Source organism: Trichosurus vulpecula, chromosome 7, assembly GCF_011100635.1.
Source record: "Trichosurus vulpecula isolate mTriVul1 chromosome 7, mTriVul1.pri, whole genome shotgun sequence".
NCBI lineage: Eukaryota > Metazoa > Chordata > Mammalia > Diprotodontia > Phalangeridae > Trichosurus > Trichosurus vulpecula.
Window position 1 is genome coordinate 15,619,076 of NC_050579.1, and position 21,432 is coordinate 15,640,507.

General features: G+C 49.5%; 1 protein-coding gene across 3 annotated transcripts in view; it reads left to right on the forward strand.

Moving 5' to 3' along the window:
• Positions 1-21,432, forward strand: part of VPS8 (VPS8 subunit of CORVET complex) — a 179,838-nt gene that overhangs the window by 123,746 nt on the left and 34,660 nt on the right. For all 3 annotated transcript variants that reach the window (XM_036767391.1, XM_036767389.1, XM_036767390.1), the window contains 7 exons: positions 134-281; positions 681-770; positions 7,881-7,923; positions 9,019-9,122; positions 12,995-13,076; positions 13,334-13,416; positions 19,770-19,850. In XM_036767391.1, the coding sequence (XP_036623286.1) occupies positions 134-281; positions 681-770; positions 7,881-7,923; positions 9,019-9,122; positions 12,995-13,076; positions 13,334-13,416; positions 19,770-19,850 (631 nt within the window). The remainder of the gene's footprint in view (positions 1-133; positions 282-680; positions 771-7,880; positions 7,924-9,018; positions 9,123-12,994; positions 13,077-13,333; positions 13,417-19,769; positions 19,851-21,432) is intronic.

Genomic DNA, 21,432 nt, shown 5'->3' on the forward strand with positions numbered 1-21,432 from the left:
TGTCGCCCCTTCTCTCAGGGCCTCCCGTCCAGTTACTGTCCCCAGGCTTTGAGTTGTTTCCTTTGACCGCCCCCCCTCGGGCCGTGGTCAACACTGCCCCAGTGCAAAGGTCCTGTGGCTTTTCTCTTTTCAGGGAAGGAATTTCCATGAGCCAAGAGTCCCTACAGGTGGCCCCTGGCATCACAGAGCAGTTCATTGAGTTGTTGTGTCAATATAACCCTCACCAAGTGATTGAGACTCTGCAAGTCCTTGAGACCTACCGGCTGGAAGAGACCATTGAGGTAAGGCCTTGGCCTGGGCTTTGGGCCGGGATCCAACACTTGGTTTTATCCTGGGCTGAAAGCAAGACACCTCGCTACCACTGAGGACGTGCCATTGTCCCTGGGGACCCCTGTGCCCTACTCCGTGACCTAGAGCTGGAAGCCAGGTACTCCTCCCCTTCTGAAGGGAAGATTTGTGTGGGATTGGACTGTCCACATTTCCTCACTAATTTCAGATCTTCTAAATAGAGATAATCTTACCACAGTGTGAAAAAGAAATCCGAAACTGTAGAAATAGGCTGGTGAGGGAGCAAAGCTCTCATTTTCTAATCTGATAACTTTGTCATCATTTTTTTTGGTGCTAAGAGGACATCCTCAGCATTAAAAAAACTGAGAAAACTGGAATCTTCCCTTTTTTAGATTACCCAGAAGTACCAGCTGCTTGAAGTATGTGCCTACCTCTTAGAGAAGAAAGGAGATGTTCATGGTGCTTTCTTAATAATGCTTGAGGTAAGCTGATGTCCTGAGAGAGTGAATCGTATTATATTTTAAAATGAGTTTCACAAGCCTATTGAAAGATTCTCTGCCTCTGGCAGTCTTCAGATGGAATTGGCTCTCGTCTCACCAGGGATGAGGTGTGGGCCTACTTGGATTAGGAAGAAGGTGGATTCCAAGATTTCTTCCAGCCGTGGGATCGTCAGACTAAGCAGAGAGCTATGTGGGCAGCCTCCCTAGGCCCATGCTTCTGCAGTATTTCAGGGATCTGGGGTCTTGTCAACCTGGCTCCCCCTACACCAACAGGGAGTGGCTGGCCTCTGGGCCCTAGTAGGGATTGTGGGTGAAACCTTCATCACCCTGTGGCCATTCCGATGGTGAGCCTATCTCACTGTGACTACCAGGCTGGTCCTTGGACAAGTAGGAGGCAGACGGTCATCACAGCAAGAATACTGTACTTTTGGTGCCATACTTCAGATGCCAAAATGGTGTGCGGGGCAACCAGAAGGCATCATTCAGAAGCTCATCTGAGTAGGTTCATACTCTTCTGCCCATGCGCACGAACCCAGGCTTGCTTTTAAATGTAAGCCAAAGTCTTGGTGGTGGTTAGAGGCTCCTTACATGAGTACAAACGAGCAGGGCCAGCAGGCCTGCCTGGGGAATCCAAATGGCTCTGACCCGAGGGGATACAGAGTTTCCCCAACCATTTAGATTCCTCACTTTATAGCTAATTTTTTCTGTACAGGTTTATCTTTTCTCTCGTACCAGAAATCCTCACTTTTATTTCTCAGGAATAATAAACACACACACACACACACACACACACACACACACACACACACAGAAATTAACTTCCATCGTCTCATTGGAGAGGTATTTTAACCTCAGTACTGTACTGAGCCAAATCACTTGGGAAATTAAAAGAAAATGTTAGGAATTTGCCATTAAGTGAGACCAGCATGACTTTAATGCATAGTTGTTGTGGACCTGTGCTGGTGCTAATGTGAATGCAAAGATGAGGAAGGCGTGCTCCCTTCCCTATAACCATTGCTCAGCAAGCATCCATTAGCTGCCTGCTCTGGGCCAGCCTGTAAGCCAACGTTCTGCCTTTCTTTCCTCCCTTCTCAATCTCTCCCTTTGCCTCATACTCATTCTCCCATAGGCTCTCTCCTTCCTGAAAAACTAAAGGGATGGTTTTCCTCTCCTTCTGAGCCTTTGAAATGATTAAGGTACACCACATGTTTCTCTCTATTTTCATCCTCCTCTCTCAGCCTTTGATGCACTCTCACCTTCTGTAATTTATTCCCACCAACACTGCCCCCGCCCCCAAAAAACAAAAACCAGTGATTCACCAATGGGCAATGTTGTGAGGGTGTTGTAAGATTTAATTCATGATGTTTCAGGCCTGTTTTTCCACTATCACTTCTATTTGACTTAAGCTTTCAATCTTGTCTCCTTGTGTACATTTAGAAAGAAATCTCCTAGTGATCTCTCTGTTGTTATTTATTGTTATCCTTGAGTCTGCACTTGTTTACCCTTCTCATATTTCTATTGTATGGCATGTTTGAAAAGCAAATAATCTCTTTCTTTTTTTGAGGAGTTGTAGCAGGTTTTGTTTTTGTTTTATAATTTCTTTATTTTTAGTTTTCAACATTCATTTCCATAAGATTTTGAGTTTTAAAATTTAAACACCCTTCCCCAAGACAGCGTGCAACCTGATATAGGCTTTACTTAACTAATCATATTAAACATGTTTTCACATTATTCATGATGTAAAGAAGAATTAGAACTAATGGGAAGAAGCACAAGAACTAATGGGAAGAAGCACAAGAAAGAAGAAACAAAACAACAAAAGAAAAGGAGAACAAATAGTCTGCTTTCATCTGCATTCAGACTCCAGAGTTCTTTCTCTGCATGTGGATGGCATTTTCCATCATGAGGGTCTTAGATCCTTGAATAAGCACACAATCTCTTGAAGAATGGTTTTCTTTCCAGGAAGGTTTTGAATGCCTCTTTTCTTACTGAATGTCTTTTTTTATTTATGATTAGATTGAGATTTGAAGGGAGATCACCTTGGACTGCATCTTGCATTCCTTTGCTCTTTGGAACACATTATTCCGTTCCCTCTTACAGTTTCTGGTGGCTGCAAAGTAGTCTTGCATTATTCAAAATTTTTGTCTTTTGTATTTGAAGGTCTCTCTCCTGGTCACTTACAGAATGGTTATATTTAACCACTAGGGGCATTGGTGCTGTGTTTGGAGGCAGTCTGTGTACTCTCAGGATGGTCACTGTCTTCCGTGTTCAGAAGTTCGGGGCAGTTTTCTTGTCTCCTCTGTTCTGCTGTTCAGTTTTTTTCAACTCATCATGTTCTGGGTGACCTGCAGTCCCTTCGCTGCCTCCACATCTCATCTTCAAGGTCCATCTGTTTTGTTTGTACAGAGATCGTGTTTTCTTCTAGGGTTGTTGCTTCTTTTCTTCCAGACTGTCCTTTACTTTCATGGGTTTGCCTCAGTTTCCCAATCCATTTTCCTCCTTTGTGTCTTTAATTAGACTCGCCATCCTGTAGTCAAGTTTTTCTTTTCTGCTAATTATTGGTGCTGTGCTGTCTGCGGATTCTGCTTTCACAAGTTCTAATTTCTCTTTTAAACTCTTCAGGAACCCCTACTGTGGTTCTGTGCTTTCTTAGGAGTCCACAGGGTCCTCAGTCTCACCAAGTGTTGATTCCTTTCCCTTTGTCCCACAATATTTATTCACAGATGCCTGAGCTCTTTCCCCTGATCTGGAGACAGATTCCCATCTGCTCTCAGCATATCCTCCGCTGGTTTATCTGCTTATGCTCAAGGTCTTTGACTGGGTTTGCTTCCTCTTGAGATTTTTCTGTAATTTCAGTCTTTCTACCTTATTTTCCCCCATTACTCACTTTCTGACTCCCTCTTCTTCGGCAGCTCGTTGGTGCAGTAGATGGAACACTGGACCTGGAGCCTGTAAAACCTGAGTTCAAATCCTGCCTCAGACACTAGCTGTGTGACCCTGGGCAAGTCACTTCACCCTGCTTGCCTCAGTTTCTTCTCCTGTAAAACCTTCCTCTCAGGGTTGTTGTAAGATAGCACAGTACCTGGTACACAGTAGGCATTTAATAAATGCTGATTCCCTGGGGAGGAGATATCAAAGTGTCTCTGCCTCAAGTGACCACTAGGGGACAGACCTGGCCCCAGCTAGACACGGGGGCCCTTTTCCTCAGGTCTGTTGGGTGCCACACCTCATGCAGGCATGTGTCCTGTACCATCTCCCTGCGCTCCTCCGTCCTCCAGCCGAGCTCTGCTGTGGCCTGAGCACATTCCTTCCTTCCTGATCTCAGTGGCAGTGGGGAGAGAGGAGGGTCCGAGTGGGGGGTAGAGGGGTGAGAGATCAGGGGTCAGACATGGATCTTCCACTCTTAGTTCAGCAGCTTTCCACTTTGTTTGAGGGCTTGTGTCCCAGACCTTAGAGATAGCTGAACCCACTTTATTGCTGCTTCCTAATTCCTATTTCAGAGGGCTCGGGAGGTCATGAGGGTCAAAGAAAATGTCTAGCCCCCCATCTTGTGGGTCCTGTGACCGAGAAGTCTTGGTCATATTGATTTCCTTGACCTTCGCAGCCACTCCCACTGTGCTTGCTGCAGTCCACTTAAGCCCCCAGATTTGGGGGGGTGCACCTCTCCCTAGCCAGGCCTTCTCCATCTTGGGCTCCTGAGAAGCGTGTCTTTGAACCCAAGCGCAATCCTTTATATAGATTTCTGTGGAGTTTCACAAGGTCAGATTTCACCCAAGGTGCTTGTCTGTCCGGGTCTTCTGGCATCGTGACCTTGTTCCCCAGCGCGTTAGCTCTCCCTCCTACATGTGACGTTGAAAAGCACGGTCTCTGACACAAACACTAACAAGCAAAGACACATGCAGCTCCTGGCACGCTCCCCAGGGCCTTTCTTCCACCAAGACCTGCTTTTGGGGGGCAACCACCTGCCAGTCCTGAACTCACTTCACAGTATTCTCATTAAGCCTACATCTGTGCATCCTTTCCCCAGAACAGCGTGAGAGACTTTGTCGAATGCTTTGCTGCAGTCTAGGTCAGCTCTTATCTACGGCATTGCCTGGTCCACCAGGCTCGGAACCCTCTCTTGTGGCATGTTTGAAAAGCAAATCACCTTCCAAAAAGGCAGCATGCCTTACTGGGCGGGACTCATCTGCAGCAGCCATGCTGGTGTTTTGCGATCACTGCTTCCTTTTCAAGATGTCCACTGGCCATCCCTTAAATTGGTGTTCCAGGCCAACTTGCTGATGGCCTATGCTTAACAGCCCACGTTCTCTTCCTTTTCTGGGAATGTAGCAGTCTTGCCAAACCTCTCCCGGTTCTGTGTAATGATCACCAACAGGGGCCCAGCACAAACACCAGCTGGTCCAGTCAAGACTTGGAATGTCATAAACTGGCCAATGCCTCAGTGTCGTCCTCAGGGCCATTTGTGCTCTTACCATCCCCTTCCCCAGATAAGGCATCACTCCCTGTCCGCCATGTTTGCCATGTCTTACATAGGTCATAGTTGAGCAGTTCTGCCTTCTCTTCCTCATCCACCATTTTCCCTCTTCTGTGACTAGCCATCTTCTCCTTTCTGGAACCTTCTTTTTCACAGTGAAATGGTTTTTGTTTGTTTTTAAAAAGGTTACCAAAAAAAACCCTTCCAGAGCCATATGTCAGTCTTAGGCACCATCCCCCCAAGGCTAGGCTATCTAAAACTACCAGCAGATATGTAATTCCTGGCCCTTGTATGTTCAGTGTTCATCAGCTCCCTCTAGAGATGGACAGGATTTTTTGTCATAAGTCCTTCAGAGTTGTCTTGGATCATTGTATTGCTGAGAATAGCTAAGTCATTCACAGTAGATACAATGTTGCTGTTACTGTGTACAATGTTCTCCTTCCTGGTTCTGCTCACTTCACTTTGTATCAGTTCATGTAATTCTTTCCAGGTTTTTCTGAAAGGATCCTGCTTGTCATTTCTTACAGCACAGTAGTATTCCATCATAATCATATACCACAACTTGTTGGCCCTTTTTTAAAGGGCTATACCACACTTTGGTTTTACAAACATGTAGAAAAGGTGAAAACAGAGGCTGCCAGCTGAGGTTACACAGCACAGTTTGCTGATCTCTTTCCTCTTCCTCTCCTTCAGTCTCTTGGGACAGCTCCTTTTCCTCTTCCTCATGGGTGGTTTCTCTTTGTGCCTTCAGAATTCTATTCTTGAGGAATTTACCTCTCTCCTTGGCTTACTTCACCCCATAAAATTTTAGTTTATAATACCCTGCTTGAACCTTTTGAAATATGGCCTCCTAGAATTTAGATGCACATCAGATCAAGAGAGGCAGTTTCGGTTAGTGGCTAGAGGGCTGGGCCTCCAGTCAGAAGGCTCTGGGTGCAAATCCTGCCTCTGACCCTCTGTGACTCTGGCCAGTCAGTGAACAGCTCTGAGCCTCAAGTAAGCCTTACAGCTTATCTGCCAAGTAAATCATATGACCTGCTTTGACACTGAAGTCCTGGGCACTGGACATATTGCTGTATATCAGACAATACCTGGCTTTTTGTCAGACAATTCTGTGCCACCATCCCCCAAGGTTCCTGTCCTTTCTACCCTAGCAACCAGCTCTTCTACACTAGGGAAATTCAGATCCAGAATAGGAGGTCCCCCTCTCTGCTGCTGCCACCTTTTGAAGGATGAAAAGATCATTAAGGCAAGTCAGGAGTGTGTGAGTTGGTCTGCTTTTGGCTGAAAGGGAATTCAAGCAGATGTCTGGATAATGAGCCTCCTTCATCACGGCTGGAGCACATACCCATGCCAGGCTTGCGATCTGTTTCCCAAACCCAGCCTCTTTCTTTGTTCTGGCCAGGCGATCTGGGCATGGTCACATAGTACAATGAGCATAGCTGAGTAGGCTCCCCTCTGCTTCCCCTCTTGGCTTCTCAAGTGCCCCTCCGTGATGCCCCTCTGGCCTTTTCTCTAGCCTCTTCCTTCTGAAGAAGACGCCCTTCCAGGGCCGCAGGTCAGTCACTGGCATCGTCCCACCAAGTCTGGGCTACCTCTGAGTAGATTTTCAAAACCGCCAGCATGTCTGTACTTCCTGGTCCTCGTACACCCCAACTCTGGTCAGAAGCCCCTCCTGTAGTTTACACCATGTTCCAGAAATCCCATCCTCAGGTCCTGCCTTCCTCTGCAGCCATTCAGTTCTCCAGTGGGCCTTTCTTTTCTCAAGTCCTTGCCTTCTCTTGTCAGCAATGACAGAAATATGAGTGTGCCCCTGAGGTCATTGGCGTCATCCGTAGCCGTGCTTTCTAGATTCCTTCAGGCAATATCATCTTTGCTGACATGAATTAGCAGCTATCAGATGCAGCAGGTCTTAGGAAGGGCTTCGCCCCATCGTGGCTGTGTGCCCTGGGAGGCAGTGGACCTCCCTTGTTGTCAGGTACCTCTCAGCATGGAGGCGACAGCTTCCACTTCTCTTCTCTTCCTCTGGCCTTTCTCCCTGGATGGACCTTATGGATTCCCATCATCATTCTTTAAAAAAAATTAATTTATTATTTATTTAGTTTTAGCTTGCTTTTTTTTTAAACTTTGAGTTCCAAATTCTCTCCCTCCTTCCTGCAAGGACGGTGGGAAGACCGCTACAAACCGATGCAAAGTGAAGTGAGCAGAAGCAGGAGATCATTGGACACAGCAACCACCATATTGCGATAATGAGCAATTGTGCAAGACTTGGCTGCTCTGGCCAAAGCAGCGATCCAAGACAATTCCAAAGGACTCTTGATGAAAAGTGCTCTCCAGCTCCAGAAAGAGACGGATGAGCCCTGAGTGCAGATCAAAGCACTTTTTTTACTTTCTCTGTTTTTCTTGCTTTCGTTTTTTGCAGCATAGCTAATGTGGAAATGTTTTGTGTGACTTCATATGTATAATGGGTTTCACATTGCTTGGCTTCGCAATGGGGGTGGGGGGAATGGGATGGGGGAGAGAGAAAATTTTGAGGTCAAAATAAATTTATTTTATTTTTAAAAAGAAATAAAGTGTTTGGGAGACAAGAAATATGGACTATTTCCTTTATCCCCTAGAGACTACAAAGCAGGCTCCAGGAGTTTACAAAGGAAAGTGAAAGTAAGTTTTTGATTCCTGGTGTTTGATTCTCTGCCAGCTTGGTCTTGGATAACCTCAGCCCAATGGCCTGTCCCTCCTTCCACTTCTTCCCAGGATACCTTGTTAAGTACATTTTCCTCCTTCTCTGATCTTTGACATATCAGATAAGAATTTTCTTGAAGACAGGAACCACGTTGTTTCCTAGAACACAGGAAATACTTGGTGAAGGCAGTATCCCTGATTGACCCCCAAGATTACACCTGTGGCATTTATGAGCATCTTTTTTAGAGTTATTAAGGTTTAAACACCAGCTTCACAAAGAGCAGACCTGGTAGATTTGGGAAAATGTTGAAAAAGTCACTTCCCCCAGTCACTCCGACAGTCCAGACTTGTCTCTCCAGCCGTGTGCCCCATAACTATATGTTTGCCATCTCCTTCTGTGCTCATCATAGTGGGCGTAGGGACAGGCATCTTGGAGGGAGCAGCATCTGAAGTGGGCACCCACGATGTAAGACTGCTCAGGTGTGCTGTTCTCTTCTGACCCATCTTCAGGGCCATTAGCACACCGAAGCTGGTGGCCACCCTCCAAGGACCCACCAGTGGGCTTGGGGTACAGCTGATGGCTTTGGGACTGTGCACTGAGATGGGCTACGCCTTCCTCAGTAAGTTTTCCGTAGGCTAGGAGAATTGCATTCCCTGACCACATATCACCTAACAGTAGAGTAGGGCCCAGAAGTTTGGCAGGGGGCATGGGGAAGGTAGGCAGCCTGAGACAGTTTGATTTGCTAATCTGTCGGGTGGCTCATCCACCCCCTGGTGGATAAATGAGGGTCTGCTGTCTCTGAGCTAAAGACCAGCCTCCGGCTTCAGTTCTCCAAAATGATGTGGCAGGTTTTGCATGGAATATCATTAAGTTTGTTCTATTATTTTATCATTCCATGAACCTTCCTGTCCCTTATCCAGTCTTATGCCTAAGGGTCGCAGTTCATAGAGGGCATGTTGCAAAGACCTGAAGTTGGGCAAAGAATACAAATTTCATTTCCTCCAGGGGTATGAAAGGGAGGAGTGTGACCTTCTTGTGAGATGTTCCATCTTTTTTTTTCTTCTTCAATCCAGACTCCCTCGAGGCCCCCTCATTGAAGGATGTGGAAGAGATCTTGGTGGAGACAATTGCCCTCTGCCAAAGGAATTCACAGAGTTTGAACCAGCAACAGCGAGAGGTAAGAGGGCTCCTCGCCAGTCTCCAGGGCTGTCGCAGGCCTTTCAGGTTTGGAAAGAGGAATTAATTCTTTTTACGTTGCCCTCTCAGCCACCTGAGTCTAATTAAATTGGATTTTAATCACTGTTGAGTGCTCCCAGGAGTAACAGATTCCTGACATTATTACCAGGAGTGCTTGGCCTCTTTGTTCATGCAGAAGGCTTCAAACCCTTGAGGTGTCCTCTGTGCTGAATCGGGAAAGCTAGACCACTTGCCCTGGGCTGAATTTCTCAGTCTCCCATATAGGGAGGACGCAGAAATGTCAGCCGCCCTTCCGTGCTCCAGTCCCTGCGGTAGAAACGGAAATGAGGCCCCAGAAGCAGCACCAAGGAGTTTGTGGGACACTTGGATTGTGAGGGGCTGCGCAGGGAAGCTGACTCCCAGAAGGAAATGGGAAGGAATGAAGTTCCTCTCGTAGTGGGCGCAGCTGAAGAAATGCAGCTTGACTAGTGAAGAACAGAGCCGGGTTGCTGGGTGCTTAGTGTGGGCTCCTGCCTAGCCCTGGCCCTACCCCATGCTCTGACTGCCAGCGTTGGGCTAGACGAGGGCTCGAGTGCCAAATCTGGCTACCGCCCCCATAAGGAAACAACTGAAAAGTCCTTGTGTGGTCTTAGCTCGGGGGCCACACAGAAATAGGAGGGGTTGGTGGACTGCCATTTGCTGAGCCCAGACTAGACTGTTCCGGCTTCCAGGCTGCCACTGGTGGTGACGGTGATGACGGCAGCTGCATTCATTGGGTGCCTTAAGGTTGGCAAAGGGCTTTACAATTATTATCTCATCTGCTTCTTGCAACAACCGTTGAGGTAGGCGCTGTTAGCATCCCCATTTTACAGGTGAGGAAACTGAGACAATCACAGGTTCAGTGACTTGCCCAGAGTCACACAGCTATTGTCTGGAGCTGGATTTGAACTTGGGTCTTTTCCAACTATGCTCCAGCCCTCTACCCTCTGCACCCACCCCCTCCCACCTGCCTAGAGATGAAAGAAAAACAAAGGTTCCATGACAAACCTTCTTTTAAGTCACTCAGAATTCTCCCTGGAATGGGGGTACAATTTCTCAGCTACATTTTTGCCAGCAGTGCTTCTTTCACAGTAAATGGGAGAAAACCTTGCAGCAGGGCCTAAGGCCCGAGTGGTTTGTGGAATGGGTGCCGGGGGCTGAAACCAGTTTTCTTATTTATTTCTCAGATATTATATTGATGTGTTCAGCCAGACACTAGGATAAACCCATCTCTTGCCGCAGCAGTACAAAAAGATTGGCTTGTTAAGACACTCTGTGACCCCATTTGGGGTTTTCTTGGCAGGGATACTGGGGTGCTTTGCCATTGCCTTCTCCAGCTCATTTTATACATGAGCAAACTGGGGCAAACAGGGTATAGTGACTTACCCAGGGTCACCCAACTATTAAGTGCCTGAGGCCTTCCTGACTCTAGGCTGGGCGCTCTGTGTACTGTGTCACTAGCTGCCCACTGAGCCACCTACCTGTCCCTAAAGACCCAGAAAGCTTGGCAACAATGCACTGAATTCTGTAAATAGTCTCAGCAAGAAATAAACTTAATAACAAGGCTACAAATAAAACTCAGATCCTCATCCCTTTTGTTCAGTTCAACACAACGTAGAGACTAAAAGTCTTCAAAATGAATGAATGCTCATTGCCCAGGACAAATCCTAATTCATGAGTGACTGTTTGAAAAGGTGGAGTAATTGAGGAACTGGAGGGAACCCCAGGCCTGGGGTGGCAGGAAGCAGCGGCTTAGCGAGTAGCTGAGCATTCCACAAACCGAAGCCTGCCCTCCCTCCCTGCCCCCGTGTGACCCCCACTTAATTCTCTCTCACTTCTGTCCCTTCCCGTCTTCTTTATTCTCCATGCTTTTTAACATGTCACTAAAGGCGTATTATTAATCCTCGCGTTCCCTTTCAAAGACATAATCATGAGTCCTCTAATGTGGGTTTGACGTGTCTCTATGGAACAGGAAGTAAATCCAAATGGATTTTCTCTTATTTAGTAAGGGTCTACCCTGATCTATGGCTTGTTAACACCAGAATGATAATACCATTTTTAAAAATTAAAACAGATGTTTAAAACTCCTCTGATAACAATACCTAACCTGAAACTTATGGGAAAGTCCTGTCACTTTCTCTTCCTCTTGTGTCTCACCCCCTCCTCCTCCTTCTCTGCCCTTTACTACATTTCTTCCAACTGCTCCTCTACATCCGTCCGTCATCTCTCTCCATCACACCCATGAGGCGGGAACAAGGCAAGGCTTGGGAGGCTCACTTGACAGACTTCCTTCCCAGTGTCTGGGAGCTGTCCATGTTGCCCAGAGCAGTGCACCAGCTGTGTAGGCTGCTGCCTTCCCTTCACAGTGGTGCTCCTGGGCCTTGGTCAGAGGCAGGCAGAGGAGCCTCCCATTCTTGTACTTCGTCTGTTAGGAGAAAGAGCGTGATGTGGCAGAAGGGAGGGCTATTTATGTGATAAAAAGAAGAATGCCTTGGATTCCAGACATCAGCAAGTGTACATTTGTCATCATCCTTCTGAATGCTCACTGGCCCATCCTGGCTTTAGGCACGCTCATCATCCTTCTGGACGCTCACTGGCCCATCCTGGCCTTGGGCACACTCATCGTCCTTCTTGACGCTCACTGGCCTGTCCTGGCCTTGGGCACGCTCGTCATCCTTCTGGACGCTCACTGGCCCATCCTGGCCTTGGGCACGCTCATTGTCCTTCTGGACGCTCACTGGCCCGTCCTGGCCTTGGGCACGCTCGTCATCCTTCTGGACGCTCACTGGCCCGTCCTGGCCTTGGGCACGCTCGTCATCCTTCTGGACGCTCACTGGCCCGTCCTGGCCTTGGGCACGCTCGTCGTCCTTCTGGACGCTCACTGGCCCGTCCTGGCCTTGGGCACGCTCGTCGTCCTTCTGGACGCTCACTGGCCCGTCCTGGCCTTGGGCACGCTCGTCGTCCTTCTGGACGCTCACTGGCCCGTCCTGGCCTTGGGCACATTCGTCGTCCTTCTGGACGCTCACTGGCCCGTCCTGGCCTTGGGCACGCTCGTCGTCCTTCTGGACGCTCACTGGCCCGTCCTGGCCTTGGGCACGCTCGTCGTCCTTCTGGACGCTCACTGGCCCGTCCTGGCCTTGGGCACGCTCGTCGTCCTTCTGGACGCTCACTGGCCCGTCCTGGCCTTGGGCACGCTCGTCGTCCTTCTGGACGCTCACTGGCCCGTCCTGGCCTTGGGCACGCTCGTCATCCTTCTGGACGCTCACTGGCCCGTCCTGGCCTTGGGCACGCTCATCGTCCTTCTGGACGCTCACTGGCCGTTCAGCATTTTCCTGATGCTTCCTTTCTCTGTGCTCTCAGCTTCAGCTTCACTTGCACCAGCTTCTCATCAGGAGAAAGTTTGTAGGCTCATTGTTCCACCATATTTAGGGCCTTTGTTGTTTGAATTTGTTTCACAAGCAAGAGCTCTCGCCATTAGAAACATACCTTCAGTCTTCATCCCGCGCCCAGCTCACCACCTACTTTCAAGTTAGTTAACCTTTATGAGCTCGCTTTCCCCATTATTTCCAAAACAAGAAGGGATCAGCTCGGTGGCTTCTAAGGTCTCTTTTAGGGGTAGATTCTACAGTCTGTGGTTCTTATAAACATGAGATATCCGTGCATTTACTGTCTGGGTTTGTGTAAACCCAAACTAGTAGGAAACGACCCCATAGCATTGGAATGTCTCTTCTCTGGGGTTTTCATAGTGGAAGAGGGCTGAGTAGAGGCTCTAATGGTCACCGCCCTTCTGAGTAGCCGAGGCTTTACTCTCCTTTGGTCTGATTTTTCTCATAGGCTCTCTGGTTTCCACTGCTGGAGGCAATGATGGCCCCTCAGAAGTTGTCCGGCTCATCCACTCCGCCTCGACATGCAGAACGTAAGGCCATTCAGAAATCTGAAATCAGCATTAAGTGTTTGCTCAGACTTTGGCTCAGCTCCCCCTCTTCTGCTTTTGTCTTTTCCCCCCTGGTAACATGGCGGTCATTTGCTTTGAACCCTAATAGTATTGTGAAATGTCGCTGCACGTGGCTGGATGTCTCAGTGTCTCTTCCAGAAGAGTGACGAGGTTAGCTGGAAAGCTGCCATTTCCTCTCACTAATCATCCTTCTCTGTACCGCTCTCTCCCTGTTACAGCTCTGAAGTCTCTGACCATGCAGGTATTGAACAGCATGGCGGCCTTCATCGCTCTGCCATCCATCCTGCAGCGAATCCTCCAAGTGAGTACTGGGAAAGAGGAGAGACTTCTGGGGCCCGTCCAGGCCAGTGTCCAGCATTGGCGCACATTCCATACTCTTGGTGAATGTGTCATGTGCACTGATGCCCTAAATGCCTCCGACTCTAACCCTGACCCTATCACCCCTGGTCTTCACCAGGCTGGGTAAAGGCCTTCCTCCTGCCTTGGGGCCTAGTCCTGCTCTTGTAGCACCAATCACCCCTCCAGGCATTCCACTAAGTAAGAGAAGGTGTTTATTGTGGTTCTCCACTGAATTATGCTCTTTTACTTAAAAAAAAAACTATTAAAACAAGTACATAAACATGTACTAATAGCCAATTCTGCTTGAGAGAAAGTAACAAGGTGGTGGGAGTAAGGGTAGTCTGGCATCGCAGAAGCCAAAGCAGGAGAGAGACCCTGGAAAGAAGGGCTTAAGATCAAGAGCAGCAGTCACACCCCGAGAAATGGAATCTAAGGGCCTTGAAAGTTAGCAGGAAGGAAGTCATCGCGAGCCTTCACGAGGTCGTTTTTACTGGGTAGGGAGCTAAGGTACGAGAGACTTAGTAAAAGGAGATGAAGGCGTCATCTGAGTGGGCATTTCCCTCCTTTCGGTGAAAGCAGAGTCATGGGGCAGGAGGCTGGGCTTCCCACCCTTGGCAGATCTGAGCATGTGTGGAGGCAGGAGGCTCCTGCAGACTGCAGCGAAGGAGGCTGTACCCGAGGGTCAGGAAGAGGCAGGATCAGGGGTCAGAGAAGGACAGAGCTACCTTGGTCTCTGCCGCTGAAAGAAAGAAAGAGATGGAGAGGCCGGGGTTCATGGGTGGGGGGGGGGGGACTTAGGACGGCCCCCACCGTGAGCACAGAATGGGCTTGGAGGCTTGGTCTAGGCCAGCTGCAGTGGGCAGTGGGCTTGAGAATCAACAAAGACGTAATGAAGACTCTCCAAGCAGCAGCAGGGCAGGTGGAGGGGGGTTGCATGACCTGGAAGCTGACCAAAGTGACACAAAGTCTTGTGTGTTCACCAGGGGCTCGGTAACACACCTGGGGTGGGCAAGCTTAGGGATTGGCGCACCATCATCTGGGATGGCAGCACAGTGGCCGTGCAGACCCAATGAGAGTGGGGGAGTCACTGGAGCTGCCACGTAGAGGTGGAGCGACTGAACACAAGAGAGTGAAGAGAATGACAAGGAGGGAGATCCTGGGCAGCCCTGGGTTGGGCAGCAGCGAGCAGGGGGTGCCCTGCTGAAGGTGAGCTCAGGGACGGGGGCAGGCTGGCAGAGGCAAGCGGGGGCAAGGACAGGAGGCCAGGGGCTTTAGGCACCATCTACAGAGGCGTCCAGTACAGCAGGGACGGAGGGATGAAGGGGCAGAGAGGAGGAATGGGGGCCGGGGCAGAAGGAGCAGCTGTGTGACGGATGAAATGGGCCTTGGCTGGTGCTAATAGCAGCAGTGATGGAGTTAGGGCCTAGTGCTTCCGTCTGGCCGTGGTGCTGGACAGCAGGAAGGCCCCCTCCCTCTCCCAGCACCAGGCAAGTGGGAAAGGCCAGCCTGGCTGCGGCGGGCCAAAGGAGCAGGGGAGATGGCGGCCTGGGCCGAGAGAGCCCGGCATCCCTGTTGGCACAGAGTGGTTGGGATTGGCCGAGTGGCGCCAGGCGTCTGTGGGAGTGGAGTGGGGAGCAGGGTGAAGGGAAGGGAAAAGAAACCTGACAAAGGGGTTGAGGGCCTTGGTTTGGGTAGATGTGGGTTCTTGGGCCGGGGGGTGCGCATGAGAGGACAAGGGTGGTGGACAGTGCAGTGGGAGGAGCAGGCTGGCCAGAGAGTCACCGACCAGGGAGAGTTCCTGGAGCTGGAGTGGGGAGGAAAGCTTCTGTCTTTTCTCATGCCCTCTGCTGCCGTGGTTCTGAGGCCTCCTGGGGCAGTGGGGAAGGAGGAGGAGGAAGCACAGGGCAGGGTAGGGGGGAGAGGGGCCCAAGGATGTCCTCTTCTTCCTCACCTGCCCACTGAGACCAGTCTTACCCTAATAGGTCCAGCTTTATCCTGGAGCTCTGTGTCCACGGAGTCATCTTTCTCTTATCTATCTTCATTTCCTGCTTTTGTGACCCTTTAGATTCCAGTACAAATTCTCTCCCAGCTTGGGAAAGCATGTGCCTTTCCTGGTTAATGCCAGACGGCTGAAGGTTCAGATGTGACTCACAGCTGTAGCTGAGACCCAGTGGATAAGCAGCAGGAAAGCGCTTGGCAGTTCTTTTGGAAGTCGTTCCTGTTCAGTCCTTTTCAGCTATGTCTGACTTCTGTGACCCCATTTGGAGTTTTCTTGACAAAGATACTAGAGTAGTCTGCGTGAGGAAACTGTGGCAAACAGGGTTCAGTGACTTGCCCAGGGTCACATAGCTACTAAGGGAGACTGGATTTGAACTCGGGTCTTCCTGACTCCCAGCCCTGCACTCCAGCCTCTGAGCTGTCTTTTGTGAGACTCCTTTTCCAAAGGGCCTTTCTGCGCTGGGGGGAGGGCAGTCTCCCCTCTGCTCAGGATTCTCTCCGATATCTTAGGGCCAGGATTGAGTGCCCGCTGAGCTGGCAGCCTTGAGTTCCCCACCGCCATCTATAATTTATATGTTGTCCCAGCAGGAGGCACTTTTCCTGATGTTGCCTTTCAATTATGTATACTGAAATGGAATGTCCTGACAAATATAGAAATGACCTGCAAAGATGTCTCCCCGCTTCCCAAAGCTAACCTTAGAAATGCTCTGTTTTCTGTAATCCCCAAATTGCCCGACTTGTTCTGTGCTAGATAGACGAAGACTTGTTGAGTCTGTGTTTAGAGGTTTCTCAGATTCTCTGCTGGTTGTTGACACTTTGCCAAAAGGCCAGATTTATTTGTAAAGGCATTAATTGGCTAGACAAAGTGTGCTTGGCTCCCAGTTACCTAAATGAGTGCTTCTCCAAAGTGGGGGCTGTGTCTTGACCCGGAGAAGAGGGGTCACATCCTACTGTGCCTCTGGGGGCCAGCTGGGGGACTTGTCTCCAGCACAGCCACGTTTGCAGATGCTCCCCCTTCTCCCTTCAGAGGCCAGCATCAGCCGGTCAGGAGCTGCCCAGATACCATCAACAAAGTCCTCCTTTCTCTGGTCCCCAGGGCACCTCTTGGCTATGACAGGTCCCCCTTGGAGGGCAGGTCATGTGCATTGAGGCAGTAACGAATGGGTGAGGTCTCTCTCATCACTCCCATTGTCATTTGGATTGGGACAGAGTGGGTCACACACAATAAACAGAAAGGGTTGGTTGTGGTTGTGGACTGCCTCCCAAAGCTAGCTGTGTTCTCTTCTCCTCCCCACCCTACCCCAACAAAAATCCCAACTGCCTTCTCCCAAACCTCCCTGCTTGTGTCATAGGCCCTGCCCATCACCCAGCAGGGCAACCTTCCTGTCATCCCCAATCCCTCCCTCCTTCAGCCCACGTATCCAGTGCAGGGGGGGCGGTGCCACAGACTTCCAGATCTTGTCTTTTCTTCATCCACAGGCTCTCCTGTATACTTGCCCCCTCAGCTCCTACAACCTCAAGCCTGGCTCAGGCCTCATTGCCACTCACCTGGACTCTTGCCGTGGCCTCCTAATCAGCCTCCCTGTCTCAAGCCCCTCCCCATCCATCCTCCCCACAGCCCCCAAACTGACTTTCCTGAAGCACAGGTCTGACCTGGTGTCCCACCACCACTGCCTCTGGTGTCAAATATGATTTCATCTTTCTCTCATCTTCGGGGATTTCTTTTTCTGTGCACATTTTATTACATACAGAATTATCAGTGTATGTAATTTATGGATAAGTAAATACACACCTGTTGGGAGGGAACGTTTCACCATGTTTTGCTTCTGGTGTGGAGACATTGCTCCAGAGTTCCATTCGTGGCAAGGCTTCCCTTCCTCCCGATGCTCCTGAGCTGGTTGTGTCTTTGAAACCCAGTAAAACACACCCAATTCCCCTTGAGCATAGCACTGCTCACCCACTGACCTCCTGAGCATTTTCTCTGTTCCAGAGGAAGCATCCCCAGTTGCTTTGGTACCTCTCTGGGGACTTTTTTCACCCTGGGCATCATCTTGTGGGTAACTTGTAGCTCATTGGGGTCCTTCCTGACGTGGGGCATCTTCTGGCCAAGGCAGAAGACAGCCCCTTTGTTCTGGACTGCTTCTCTTAAGGCAACCTGAGGGCCTGGTCACTTTTGTGACCCACCAAGTTCCTGCTGATTTGTATTCCTTTATTTATCTACTCAGCAAACATTTATTAGGCTCCTCTGTTACGTGCTTGGCCCTGGAGATCCAAGATGAAAAAATGACCATCCCCTCCCTCAAGAAGCTCCCGTTGTGTGGAGGGAGAAGAATGTGAAATTAGTGTAGACGTGTACAATACAAGGTAGGGGATCAGGGGGCAAAGGAGACATCTGGACGGGGCTTTATCAGTGTTTGGGAAAGCAGGTCATCATTTCAGGTCACCCCTGAGCCTTGCAGAGAGAGGCAGAGATGAGCAAGGAGGGTATCCCCTTGAAGGAGAGGCATATCTGACCCAGGTAGCAGACTCCTGGCTTTGTCCATTCAGCATCTCAGCCCAAGGAGCAAAGAAGTCTGATGGGAAACTGGAAGCCCCAGAGACCAAAGGCTTCTAGGATGGAGCCAGGGCCTCATGAAACTGGCTGGAGTACCTCACTTTCATCCCTCTATCCCCAGAACCTAGCACCATGTCTTATAAAAGTCAGGGTGAACCTGGCCCACAGGAGCCCAGGTTCCTAAGCACATCCTGGAATTCACTAAATGTTTGAAATGAATGGATCAGCAGCGTGAACCAAACAGGGCTGAGGACAGTGAATGCTGGGTGATGCTGCTCCAGAAAGACACCCCGCAGTTGGCACAGACTCGTTAATGTACCACTCTGTGTCTGGTCATTCAGCCAGGCCCAGATCTCCCTAACTTGGCTATTAGCCTTCTCCAGTCTCTCATTTTCTCCCCCAGTCTGTCTTGGCAGCCCCCAGACTTGCATCATAGAGATGGTGTGGTGCAGTGGGAAGAAGGCTAGGTACTGAGCTGAAATCCTGGCTTTGTCCCATCCCCATAGGACTCAAGTGAAATCACTTAACCTTTATGGTCCTCCATCTCCTCAGCTGGAAAATGGGGAGGTTGGATGAAATGATCTCAAAGGTCCCTTTTGTTTCTAAACTCTAGGATTCGATGGTTTTGTCAAATACTTTGCTGAAATCCTATGCATTCTCCTGTTCTATCAATCTGCAGCAGCTGGAGGGGAAATGGAGGGGAACCAGGGCACAAACCCACTCTAAATGCACGTAGCTACCAACTCGGTAGCCTGGAAAGGCTTTCAACAAGTGTTCAGTATTCATCACGCTTCTTCGTGTTTGGTGCTGGGGGGGATAGAAATCCCAACAAGAAGCATTCCCTGCCTCCCTGGAGCTTGGCCTCTCCTGGGTATCCAGGCCTCCAACCGCTGGAGCCCATGCGATATTGGGGCAGCGCACAGGAGTCATGGGATGGGTCTCCGTTGGCAGCAGAGGCCTGGTGGAAACATTAAACCAGGAACTGACATGGGGTAGGGGCGGTGCCGATGCTGGACTTGGAGAAGGAAGGAAGTGGCTGCTGAAATAGAAACCAAGGGGAAGGATGGAAAGGGGCCTGCAAATGAGAAGCTAAAAGAGAGAGAGAATTGTTTTAATAATACTTTGGTTTTCTATCACCCACATTTCCCAGTGTTTTCCCCCTCTCCCTCCCGGAGAACCATCCCTTATAGCAACGAATAAAAACTGGAGGGAAAAAACCAATTCAGAAAAACTGCCTGCTATGTTTTTAAAAGTCTGAGCATTAATCATAGTGTTCTGCTCTCGTAGACCCACCCACCCACCTCTGCAGAGAAGGGGTCAGAGGTGCCTTCTAGGAGAGAATTATTTTTAGAGTATACCCGGTTGCCTTAAATTGGCCCTTTCATTGCCGGTGTTTCAAGTGTGAGGAAGCCTCGTGCCTTCCATCCCTCAGCACAGAGACAGAGCCCCAGAGTGGGGAATGGGGCTGGTCTTCACACACCATCAGTGTATTGGCTTATTCCAACTGACTCCATCTGCTACAAGGGAGGGTTCGGTTTGGGCAGCAGCAGGGCCATGGGAAACAACAGCATATCTTTAAATAAGACAACCAGAAGAGTTATAACTGGGGTGGAGGGGACACCACGCGTGGCCTGCAGAGTGGAAGAGTGGATGGACAAGAGAAGGATGGCTCCTCTCTCTCGGAAAGCAGCGTCTTCCAGAAAGTATTTGAAAATATGCAAAATAACTTTGCTTCTTTCTTTTGGATTTTTTATTCCCTGCAGGATCCAGTTTATGGAAGAGGAAAACTTGGCGAGATCCAAGGACTCATCCTGGGAATGCTGGACACCTTCAACTATGAACAAGTAACGTTGCCCATTTCTGAGTTTCTGAATCTGCCCGGGGCTAGAAACAAGCCTTGGCTGATTTTTAGTATTTTGGTACAGATTTGCTGTTGGGAATTTATTGTGTAGAATGAAAATGAGTGGGGAGGAGGGGGGATCGTTCTCATTAAACCGGCTGTTTGTTTTTTCATATTGTTTACATGGAGTAATTGGCCTAAAAAAACACCCAGTGACAAAGGAAGAGCTTGTTAAGTCATGCTCACTTTTAAGTACATACAGTACGCATCGTGCCCAGCACATAGTAAAAACTTAGTGACTGACTGATTCATAGTTTAAAATCAGTAGTAAAGGAGACAAATGGACTTTCTACATTTGAAAATTCGTAATTCTATCTTACCAAAAAATAAAGACAGACTGAGCCAGCATTCTGGAAGGGCAGTGAACACCTCATTGATTTTGGTAGTTGCAGTGACCCCTGATTCAGGTTCGCCATATTACATCAGCCTCTTAGTAAGTCCCAGACAGGGCAGTTCTGGCCTGAAGTAAAGATCTGTCATTTAGTGACTGTATCCAAGACTTTGCTAATGCTTATTGGCAATGATGGCCGGGCCTTAGGAAGTTTAGTGGGCTGGGGTGGCAGTGCCCTGGGGCACTTTAGTGGGCCCTGGTGGCGGTGCCCAGGGCTCACTAGGTACCCCATTTGCCTCAGATCTGAAAAAGAGAAGCTCCTTAGATTCGTTGGTGGTCCTAGGCTCCTTGTCCTTGAACCCAACCCTCTGTAGCCTAATCTAGCCCCTAAGCTGTGTAACTTGCACAGGATCGCACAGCTAGGAAGTATCTAAGGCCAGATTTGAACTCAGGAAGAGTCCTCCTGACTCCAGGCCCAGTGCTCTGTCCACTGCACCACCTGGCTGCCCTTCAGTGCCCCCAGACCCCTCCTAAAACCATAGGTTACAGAGCAGTCACAGATCTTCAGCAGTGATGAGAGCTCTCTAGACCTATGAAGTCATTGGTCCAGAACAGAAAAAACAGCCATGGGAGCCTCCCCCCAAGACTGGTCTGAAGGTCGGATAAAATAAAGTACATCAGCTAGCTCAGGCCCAACGCCATCATTACAAGTGTCAAGGCTAGTGGGAAGGATGGGGGGACGGGGCAGGGTGGCTGATGACAGCGTAGCTGAGGTACTCCTTGGTTAGTCAGGCTGAGAGTGCCAGGCAGCAAGTGATTGTGAACCCCTCCTGTGTGCTGCAGCTGCACCAGCCACAGAATGGGCATGGCACACATTTAGAATGAATAAATTTAGAGAAACACAGAATGCTCAATTCCAAGGTCGTTTGGGGGGACCAGAAGAGACCTCCTCAAGAAGACAGAGCCTTAAAGAAGGAGAGGGACTCTGTGTGGTGGCAGTCAGGAGGGATGGTGTTCCAGGCATGGGGACTGGCCAGTGCAAAGGCCCAGAGGTGGGAGATAGAGGGTCCTGTTAAAGGAACAAAAAGGCCATTGTGGCTGGACCTCTGCCTGGGGGAAGGAGAGCCGTGTCCAACGAGGCTGTAAAGATGGAGTCAAAGCTTTACAGGCTAAGCGGGAGTTTCTAATTTATTCT